Source organism: Atta colombica, unplaced genomic scaffold (assembly GCF_001594045.1).
Source record: "Atta colombica isolate Treedump-2 unplaced genomic scaffold, Acol1.0 scaffold134, whole genome shotgun sequence".
Taxonomy (NCBI): Eukaryota; Metazoa; Arthropoda; class Insecta; order Hymenoptera; family Formicidae; genus Atta; species Atta colombica.
The window spans coordinates 1,596,358-1,608,660 of record NW_017259222.1 but is presented as its reverse complement, the minus strand read 5'-3'; the positions used below and the strand labels follow the sequence as shown (position 1 = coordinate 1,608,660).

Genomic DNA, 12,303 nt, shown 5'->3' with positions numbered 1-12,303 from the left:
ATATTAGCTAAAAATATATTTTTCCAATATAAAATTATAACGAAATTATTTATAATTAAAAAAATTTGAATATAAATATTGATATATTTATTTTATATTTTTAAACTCCACTTCTCTTCCTTACATTAAAAGTGGAATCTCAAAAATTAAGTTTTCCAGAAAAAGGAAAACAACTTTTTTTGAAAAAAAATTATTGATTAATCGAATAATATCGATAAAAAGAATATATTGATATGATTAAATGTCATTTTCGTTTCAATATCCTTAAATTATGAACTTTTTTTAGTTGTGCTTTTTTAAGCACATTTCTTTTAAGCACTCATTTTAAGTTCTGATAATTTTGACGATTATTTATGAATTAGTTAAATTAATTCAAAACTCCAAGTAGAACAGAGTCATAATAAAGTCATAATAATAGAAAGTCATAATCATAGGATGTCATTTGATATAAAAATGAACTTATAACAAATAAGGTCATGATGATGCTCTTATGATATTATGATATGATTTCTGTGTCCTACTTGGAACTGTCTAACAACAAGACTTAAGGCAATATCCAAAGATGACTTCATAGTTTCCGTAAATACGAACATTGTTAGAAACATATTGTCTCTAAAGGGAATTACTTTGAAGGACAATAAAGAACATTATATATTAATTAAGTGATGTTTATTTTTATTGTCGTAAGATTCACCGAAGTTTATTGTCACATTATGTATAGGTGTATAAATAAGTTCCCGCGATCAACTTTAAATACCGATAATAATGCATGATGCAATGATGATGCATTTAAATTTCTGCGCCAAATTATTTTTTCATTAGTAAAGTCAACTAACTTGCATTTTGAAAGCATTTTAAAATAATAAGAATTTGTGGTTGGACAATTAATTACATTTTTAATTTCATGAAAATGAATGCTCAAAAGATATTCTTCATTTGTACATTTCACCATTTTTATTACGGTAAAAACCACCACTGAAACAACCAGAATAATTTGCGAAACTTATGGAAACAATATTGTGTTGAAAAGAACGTGCCAAGAGATTGGTTTAAAAGATTTAAAAGTGATGATTTTTTAATGTGAACGATAAATCGCGCTGTGCAACTTTCCTTCACCGCACCCATATGCTGTGATAGATGGCAAAAAGTAATATTGTAGATTCGAAAAATAAATACTTCGAAAGGTAATTTGATTTGTAAACTTTAAATGTCTACATCGTTTCTTTTATATTAATACATACATTTTTTAAAAATTGCAAGAACTTTATGTACTTTATATATTACGTATAAAAATTCCTTCAAACAGGAAAATTCATTTCTAAAAAAAGTATCGTAAAAAAGAACGCGAAATAGTTGTTATATTTTTTTTTTATTCTTCCTGCAATTTAACTGATGTAAACGGTCAACAGCGTTCGACAATTCTGCTTCGTGCGATCTCTTGAACCATACAATGCAGAAATTCGCGAATCATCCAGACCGACGATAGATTCCTTCGAGAAGAACTTACGAGGGTGATCCATAAGAACGTGGCGGAAGGCGGCCCGAAAAATTCTCATTTCTACATCGCCGCGCAATCGCATTGATCGACGAGCGGCCGTTAAATATTGACGAGGTAGATGTAAAAAGTAGTGGTTTCCGCGGGAAACGGAATGGGGTGGATACAAATGAGGCTGCGGGGATGAGCAGCGTTATCTCGTATCCTGCGGGAGCTATTCGTCCCGGGGCCGCCTCTTTCTCTATCCTATGCCACCGGCCCTCCCCTCTTACTATCGCCACCCTTTACATTCGTTTCTGATAAGCGAAGCATGGAACCTCCCCCTCTCCTCCTCCTCTCCCCTCCCCCCCTCCCCATTACAGACTGATTCTTCGGTAGTAACTCGCAGAGATCGTAATTGTTGCTCTTTAAGCGAGCGCGAAAAAGTACTAAGGGAAGAAACACACGAGTGACTTTCGCAGGGAATGCGATGTGAATAAGTAACTTTTTAATATATCACGCAAGAGTAAACGCAAACTAAAATCTTGTGTTAATTCGTTCTTATTACGACGAGGCAAAGTGGTAGCGTCGTTCCTGTCGTTTTATTATTCTTAATCAAAACCGTCGGTGCTAGATTAAATTTTCTTTGCGTTTGCAGAACGACGCCGCGGGTTATGAGATCCTTGTGAAAGAAACGAGGACGAAAGACGCGATAATAATAATCGTCGCATTTCAAAAGAAGACAGTAGACTAATTATGCTCAAAGACACTACTTTATTAACTCGTCCCCGAGACTCGGATGATTCATCTGACGCTTCTTAACGTTTCTCGCGGCGACGTCGATGAGGATTTCATAACTAAAAGACACATTACTTTTATGAATTATTGTATTATTACATGAAGGCTAGATCGCTATACTTTTAATAACAAATATAATTTATATATTTTTGTCATGTGGTTTCGTACTCGGATTATTTAATCAATCAAATTAAAAATGTATTTTGTTATCTAAAATTTTGGCTTGTCACATGTAAGAGTAGATAGAAGTAAATAGATAAATTGGAGCAATTCTAAGGAATGCGAGAACACCACGCGAGATTACGGGATTGCGGCATGTCGGACCATACGTCGGCTTTACTACTGCGGAGGTGAGCAACTGGCGGTTCTCTTGTCAGGAAGGGGAAGTGAAAAATCCCTCAGATTCCCTCAGGAATCGTCGAGGTATCCTTATAAAACTGGCAGATTAGAGTGAGACGTGACGAGAGCGCAGAATCCGCTTTGAGTATTAAGAATTTCGATGATGCGAACGGTACATTACAAAATTCGTCAGTTACATCTAGATAAAATTTGATCAAATATGTATTATTAGAAATAAAAAGAATGATTTTGTTGAAATTTCTAAAAGTTTAGATAGATACAGATCTGAAAGTAATTTTGTTGGACTATCAAAATAATAATGTAGGAAATTCGAGCATGATGGACAATGCTGCAAAAAGTTTTGACATTTTAACAACCAGCTTGGACGTCCTACATAATTATTTTAATAATTAATTCAACAAAATTATTTTCAAATTTGTATCTGTAAATAAATTTTTAGATACTTTAGCGAAACTATTCTTTCTGTATAAGTTATTAAATATATATCGGAAAACAACTCAATCAATTTAATCTATATATAAGATCTCCGTTCTAAATACAATAAGCATTAGCATAAGAAAGCAATTTAATATGTCAAACTCGTGAGAAATGTAGGTCGGATTGTAAACTGTATTGCATCATGCATTTTTCAAGTAACTCCAAAGTATTTTCCCGAACCCGATACAAAAGCCATTTATGTACGTCAAATAATTAATCAGTTATTGATAGCGATATAATAATAATAGTAATATTTAAAATGATATTTTAATAATAGTAATACCTAACCATTATAATTTTATGAACATTAAACTTTAACGAGAAAGAAATGTTAATAATAGAGAATCAATTGCAGCTCTTTTTATACATTGCGCATAATAACGTTATAAAGTAAATTTTCAGATTGATAAAAAGCTTAGAAATTTCGTGTATGTAATTCATGCAATTGAATCTTTTTCCAAAAAGAATAGAATCGATTGCTTTCAGTGCGAACTAAGAGAAACGGAAACGAATAGTGGGCGTTGCAAAGGTTAAAAACAAATCACTCGATCGTTACAGTCAACAGAATTACGTTTATCAACATAAATTGTCCAATTCACTATTTCCATTTACTTTTTCAATTTACTCCTAAAAAGAAGTATCACGCGCTCGAAATGCATACAAAGTTATAAAAAGTTATTGCAACGTGGAAGTTATTTGGAGAGAGAATGATAAATAATATCTTTTCAAAATGTATAGAATTGAATATAATTCCTATAAAGTATTTATGACACTTGATAAAAAAAGAATTTACTCGAGCTAATTTTAATTTACTATTCACATTTGATACTTATTAATAAGTAATGTTGTACATAAACATATCGTTTTCTTATCTCGTCCCAACTTGAAAAAGGCAATTTTTTTTTAATATTGTGAAACAAACATTTATAAAAAAATGACATTTAATTATGTTAAGAATACAATCTTTTTGCTGGCATTATTTAATTAATAATTTACAATATAATAATAATTTTCTGTCAAGTTAAATAACGGTTTGTCCCTCTTTCTGAAAAATTTAATTTTTTGAACCGTATCGCTTTCAAAGTAAGGGAGCGATGTGTGTTCGATAACATTGTGATTTATAATATATAATTAAAATCATCACGTCCGACACTTTAGACGCAACATATGCATATAGATTGATGCATATCCACGACAATTTGTTCGCTGTTCTTATCGCCCGATATCATTATTCACCGCTTGACTAAATACATTCCGTACTTAACGTAGTAATAAATCACCACCAGTCACGTAAGGCGAATCATTGCCGCGAGCGCGGAAATAGCGCAGCCGAGTAAAAAAGCTGCTAAATATTCGCGTGAGGTACTCGCTTGGGAAGGAATCCCTAGAGAGAATATTACAGCGGAGATCGTCAGTGAATGAGACAACCGAAAGGACAGGGACGTACAAATGGTTACGAAATCCCCACGAGAGTCGTGGGTCCATTAGCGCTGAAATCAACTTCATGAAACTCACCCTTTCCGCTGAAGAAGTCAGCACGGCTGCACATCGCGCATAGCGCAGCGGAGATCACCAGTAACGACCTGAAAACAATTATATTTCTCTCATTAATCATAGTAGTTTCTTGTGGCTTCATGGTTTCATAAATGTTCGATAAAAGCTAATTGAGTAATGTAGTGTATGAAGTTTATAGTTGAAAGAAGTGACGTTATACTTGATAAAGTTTTAGATAGACATCAATCAATTCAATAAATGAATTGTCCACAAAAAAAATGAAATGTGTTAAGTAATTTTTTTAATTTAATGAATATAAATAATATCTCTTACTTCAAAAGTAACACAATTTTAAAAATATGAGTTATTATCACGAGTTAAGTAAAGATTGCTCTATCAACCATCAAAAGCAAGCTAATTTAATTAATTTCACAATCCATCAAATAACATTTATATAGTTCTTAAGATTTTCAAAGAGATCATACTTTTCAAGAATGACACGTTTGAGTCGAATCGCTTTTGTAAAAAGGAGGGTCTTTTATACAGAACATTTAGAGATAAGACAAGTTTGGTGATCGAAGTTGAAGAAGAAATTGTTTTATTTTGAATTTAATCAATTTAGTTAATTAAGATAATTATAAACTGTTGATGATATTTCAAGTTATATCACTTTTGATGAATTATTCTAAATTCATTATAATTTTTCAGGATATCAAATTATCAACTCAAAAAGGATGATTTTTTAGGAATATAAAACGAAAATAACAAAAATAATATTTTGATCATGTTTTTAAGAACATTTTTTTTTGCTAATATTATTTGATTAGTCAATAATTTTTTATAAAATTGAAAAATGGTTTTCCTCCTTTTCTAAAAAACTTAATATTTCTAATTGTATTTGAAATAAGGAATATTATATATATAATATATTAAGTGTGGGAAAAAGTTCGTGGCGTTTTTCCCGTTAGATTAAAAAAACGCCACGAACTTTTTCCCATACCTAATATATATAATTTTATATATATATATGAAATATTATAACGAGTGTGATAATTAAGTGTGAATATTAAGTAAATAAATAAATAGAGGAACATAATTATTTAAAGAATTTTAAATATTAAATACAGTTGTGTAAATATTAAAACTTTGACATTTTTCGCAATTTGTTGAAATTACAAAAAATTAAACATATAAATATTTGTACTGAAAACTTGTTAGTATTAAATTGAGAGGGACGTGAATCGTTTCACGAAAAGACACATCGTAGGAGAATATCGTCGACTACCAAAAACAGGACGTACCCTATGGCTATTTCATTATTTTGGCATTACTGTCGGAGGTAAAGTGGCAACTAATACTAATTAAATAGAAATGGCAAACGGAATGTCGAGAACTATTACAGAGAAGACGATTAAAAACAAAGGCGGAGGGCGATAGTCTTCTAAAAGATAAGGCCGATGCTACAAAAGCTACGTGATCTCATGGAAGAAAGGTAATGAAATTAGTGCTAGAGCGATTCGAAATAACAACGTCGCTTCCAAGCGGGGACAATAGGGATGCACTAGTTGCAGCATAACCAAGTTACACGATACGCCGGATCAAGAGAAGTGGCCTTCGGTATTATGCCAAGCTTTACTTTGACACCCTCACGCTCTTTTGTAAAAGATGAAGCTCGTGATCACGACTTTGTTGTGATGAGTTAGTTCTTGCTGAATAGGATAGCAATTTAGTTTAATATAACTTTACCCGTTTGCGCATCATCTTTAATTTAACACTATTTAACATTACAGTTGTCCCATTTATTTAGAGTTTTTACGAAATTTTATTTTGTTCTTCCCCTTTCTCCGGTTATATAAGAATCTTGATCATAAATATAAAGTATTCTTTATTGCATTTTTTTGGAAAATAAGTGTTAATTAAAGGCCAAAGGAGGACTAAATATTCATATTTTTATTAAAAAATTGAAAATATAAAATACTGAAATTGTTATAAAAACAAAGAATGGTTTAATTGAAGTATTTAAAACTTTAGCTAGATACAGGTCATAAAATAATTTTGTTGAATCATCAATATAATTATGTAAGATGTTCAAGCTGATTGCTAGGATAACAATTTTTTGCTTCTTGCTTGGGTTTTTTTCTAATCCAACGAAATTATTTTCAGATCTGTATGTAAATTAAATTTTTAAATATTTCAGAAAAATTGTTTTTCCAAATGTAAATATTATTTCTCAATAAAACTTCTTTAATTTAATTTTCGTTCGATATCATATTACAAATATTTACATCAATTTGTAGGATTGTTTTCATACTTATGATCAAAGTTGTGTTTACTGTCGTAATCAATTTGTTATTGTTAATACGTTTATTCTAATAATTATAACGTATTAAAATTAAATTATAACGTATTAAAATTAATCAAAGAAAAAATTAATCTCATAGATTGATTTCGTAGTTCGTAATATTCTCCAACATTCTATATTCTATCATTACATTATAAAATAATATGCTTTGCTTCAACCATTTTTATAAGTTATTCAGTACACCGCACCTTCTGCGTGACTCGTGGAAACGTAGATCGCGATTCACTTGCTACGCGTAATAAATCTCGATCCATCTTTCTCTTTCTCTTTTTTTCTCTCTTTCTCTCTTTCCCCGTATTATTTCTCGACTAGATTAAGGTCAGTGGAACATGAGGAACTCGGTAAGTGTGACAGGCATTTGCATCTTGGCTTGCACAACAGTCGATGCACACGTGGGGCGTAGTCGATCCGTCGATCGTGATTCACGATCAAGAATTCCTCGACTTGCGCAACAATCACGAACACGAGGACAGCCGTGCCCGTCGATTTCGATTTCCATTTAACAAGGCCGTCGACCCCGCCTCCTCTCCCTTTCGCATTCAACAGGCATATGTTGACAAACGATTAAATTATCGACACGGCCGAAGTAATCGACTCGCATTCTGCATAATGTATATATATGTCGAAACATACACACATATATATATATATATATATATATATGTGTGTATGTTTCGATGTGTGTGTGTGTGTGTGTGTGTGTGTGTGTGTGTGTGTGTGTGTGTGTGTGTGTGTGTCATTGAAGCTATCATTGATCGTTATCATAATATTCGAAAACGTGTTGATCTATAAAATAAACAATACTAATTGTTAGAATATAAAACCTTTTTGTAGCATTACCCATCATGCTTAAAATTCCTACATAATTATTTTAATGGTCCAAAATCTTTTTTTCCGATCTGTAACTTATTTTTTGATCTTTAGATACTTCAACAAAATTATTCCTTCCGTGTAAAGAAATGTTTCAAAAATATTTGACTATTAAAAATATTGTATTATAATATTTTATCATAATGCAATTTTCCTTCTGACAAATTAAAGATTTAATTAGGATTATAATAAGATATTTTTTAAATAAAATATTAATTTAATCATATAAAGTAACAATATACAGGAAGAAATGTATATCACATGAAATATTTGCAAACTGAATTTTTATCATTTTAATTTATCAAGAATTTAAAATATAAATAGTTATGCAATATATTTTATCTCATGGATTTGATAAATATTCTCGTTAATAAATCTAATGTAGAAATTCATTTCGCGTGAAAGTGGATTAAATATTAATCTCGTATGAAAAAGATGGAGCTGTCGATCAACTATCATGAAAATATCAGTCTTTGAAATATTTTTATCGAATAACGAATCGATGCAGCAATAATCTCCGTAGTTAAGCTGTTTAGAAAAACGTGTCACGATTATCCCGAGAGATCTCGATTGCTTTTCGCAAGGTCATTAAATATTTTTAAAGCCTCATACAAATTTCATGAGAGCCCACTGCTTTTATAGAAGTTTAAGAGGTTACGCCGACTTTCGTTGGAGTTTATGACGTTTTATAAGGTCTCGTGAAATTTCCGAGGTTTCGTAGGAAGTAAGGATTTTGCGGAGCGTAAAACTTTTCGCAGTCTGTAAATATTGCATGTCTTCGCTAAGCTCCATCCCGGTAAATACCACACAATTAAATATTGAAGATTTCAAAGATAATATTTCGATGATGCAAGAAAATATGATAACTCAAGCCGATACGAGATATAATATTAAAAAATAGTTAATAAAATAACTTTATTGTCCTTTATAAACTTGCGTGTCCCGGACACTCGTTACATATCGATTTCACGCGAGAGTGACCAGCTATTCGTGCATGTAATCGAAACATTGATAGAAATATATCAGACACAATTGAAGGATCTATTTTTAGCAACAGATTTTCTGTTCGTACACTTACTAAACGTGTGAATGCATTTGATGACTCATTGTTCTATTAATTTCTTGATTAGGTATATGAGAAGATATAGTGATGATTGACATTTCCTAGAAAAAGTATGCAACGATCTAAAATTTCATAAAAATTGTTATGAAATATTATTTATTTGAAAAATATTTATTAAAATAGCCGTGCAACAAATAATTTTAATATCAAAATAATTATTTTTATCATTATATTATGGCTACGTTAATTATCACAGTTTTAATTTCTTTTTCAAAAATAAGATGTACATGAGATCAATCTGACGCTTGAAGTATTTTTTTGCAGATTTCTCGTAATTATCAATTTATATTTTGCAATACATATCCACAGTATATAAACACAGTATATAAACATGTATAAAGTGTTAACACGTATCCGTAATAAATAGATAAAGAAAATTAATTATTATAATTCATTATTATTATAATAACTTTATTATTTTTCCTCTTACGAAACAAGTACTAAAATTATAATGATATAATTATTATTGCTAAATGATTAAGACTGACGTGAATGTTTCTGATTCGCGTAATCTCGTGTTACGCTGCGCTTTATATTTCCTTTGATAAGAGAGTATCGGTTTCTTGTGCGTGACATCAACGAAAGCACCGCAAAAAGAAGTAACTTCTTGTAGGAAAAAGTGGAATAAATCTCAATGCAGACGGAAAGTGGCCGTAAAAGAAAGAGTAGCAGAAAACCGCAGAGCGATAGCTCAAGATGATAATCGTGGCTGCTCGTTTGAATAATATATAATGTGATATATACCTATTTATAAGCGCATAAATTCTTCATTCTTTTATCTCTCGAGATTTAGCAATTTCGAAAGAGACAGAGAATACCAAGTTTTTACAAGCCGCGCAAATGTATGAGATTTTTAATTCGACAAAACTTATACTTGATATTGGAAAAATTTAATTATATAGATATAAAATTTAATATTGATATGAAAATAAATTACAAATTTATAAAACTTAATTATAGAAATTTAATTTTTATTTTAGTAGTGTATCAAGATTGTTTCCGTTAATTGAAAAATTCACCGGAGGAATTTTTTAATGTATAATCACACATAAAAAGAATTTTGCTAAAATATCTAAGAATTCTTAGCTATAAATATAAATCCGAAAATAATTTTGTCAAAACTTTTTGCATTACTGTCATCAATGTTTAAGTATTTCTACATTATTTGGCTATCCTAATAAAATTATTTTGAGATCTGTATCTAACTATTTTTAAATGTTTTAGCAAGTCTGTTCTTTCCGTGCACTTAATGCATATAAATTTTTTATGCAAATTATAATCTAAATTTTTTTAGCGGTCAAGGAACTGAAGATTTATAGATATATTATTATTGTTACAAACATAAAAATAATAAAATAATTATCTAGATTATAAGATTCTTCTTTCGCTCGATTCTCAAATGAATAATAGGTTAATGATTTTTTTGTGTATAGAATAATATAAATGTGTGAATTAAATTACAAAGACAAAATTGAAATTTTACAATATTCTTAATAATAATGTGTTGATGCGTGTAATTTTCGCAAATGTTGGAGCAACTTGAGCATCGTTTGTAGAATTTATCGCTGTTGCAGCATAAGTAAGCCTCTCTGTAACAACGGGACAATTCACGAAATGAGAATGTGGAGGTTCTATCACCGACGATAATGACAACGAATGACGACACTCCATTAACCTAGTGGCCCGAGTGGCGATATAAAAGGGAATTAAAAGAGTCGGGTTCGATCCAATGGAAGCTTTGGAACACGTGTACCGGGTGGCGGTGGAATAATTAAACTAGACGACAACGACGACGTCGTCAAGGAGCTCGTTAATGAAGCGATGTACCGAAGACTCTTGCAAGTCGACGAAATTCTCGAAGGAAACTCGGAAAGAACAGATGATACCGGTGTGACATATATATGTATATAGAAGGGAGGAAGCTCTGTTAATGAGTTAACCTTGCCTCAGGGCAAGCTGTTCGCGATGAATACATTGATTTATATTTTACAAGAAAGTTTCTAAAGTTCTCATCGAAAACTTTTTATATTTATACAATGTTTTATATTTAGTTATATAACGACCGAACGTAAAATTTATGCAGGTTTTTCTTTTTTTGTAATTCATGTTATATATTTTTTATTATCTATAATGAACTTAGGATTTCTGGACAATCCATTTTATTTTCTTTTTTCAAAATGTTTAAAAAAAATTATACCTAAGCTCATACCCGGATACCCCGGTCGATTGCACCAACGTTACTTTAACTTTAAGTAAGACTTAAAATTTTGTCTTTCTCTGTCATTCTCTCTGCTTTAAAAAAAAAAAGAGATTTTTAAGTCAAAGTAACGTTAGTGCAATCGGACCTTAAAAATTAAGCATCAAGGTCTTCGATCGTATTTGGTGTTTCTTTATTTATTTGTGTTATTCGTAGCAATCTAATAGTCTTAACTTATTTTTATTAAAAAATAGTTTAGATGCAGAAAAGGTAGATACAATTTTCAAAATGGATTCCTTTCCGACAATGATAGATTAGTTTGTTACTGTATAGTTTATAAACTATGATATACGTGCTACGAGTAAATATAATATGTAGAAAATTTCTGTAAAAGATACACGCATGAATTTGAAAAATACATGAACCGCAATAAGACGTGTAGCAATCTCGAGAAATAATCTGAAAGCATCCAGGAACATTGCTCATGAATTGATGGCATATCAGGAATATTCGTAAAGAAGAAACGTATCTTAATCTCGTTTATAACCCCAACATTTCTGTTGCGTCAACATAATTTACGATGAAAAATTGCATGGTGCGGAAAAGAAAGTGGCGTGTACTAAAATCCGTGTCGATCATTAATTTTCTGAGAAACCGCCATGACGCGTGAATACCACACACAAACTTCACGTCGGAAATATATTTATGTCCTATCATCGTACTTCACTTCGTAAAGTGTATGCAGCGATAATGAATCCACGAAAAATATTACGAAGCATAGGAAATTAACTGTAAATTTGAAATGGATCTTAAAGCTTGCACGTATGCGTTATTATATTTATATTTTGATCGTGACTAATAATTTTGAAAGTAATTTCGTAAATGCACGCATATAAGCTTTACGGTATGTTGCGGCGTCGCCTGTACGGAAATTCAAACAAAATAGAAGGCGGCATTTCTTTGATGTCGTGCTAAAAATAAAAGGAGTCTCGATAATAAGGGGGTTTTCATAATAAATCTTGCGCTTTTGTCAGCATCATTATAATTTCCAAGTTCTGCAAATTTACCTTCTATTAATTAATCGGAACATATACAAACAAACATGATATTATATAATACATGATGATTATATAATACAATGTGTATGT

General features: G+C 30.9%; 1 protein-coding gene across 1 annotated transcript in view; it reads right to left on the bottom strand.

Annotated features, from left to right (window-relative positions):
• Positions 1-12,303, bottom strand: part of LOC108684427 (collagen alpha-1(XVIII) chain) — a 303,120-nt gene that overhangs the window by 269,013 nt on the left and 21,804 nt on the right. The window contains exon 2 of the mRNA XM_018188739.1: positions 4,625-4,692. Coding sequence (XP_018044228.1) covers positions 4,625-4,692 — 68 coding nt within the window. The remainder of the gene's footprint in view (positions 1-4,624; positions 4,693-12,303) is intronic.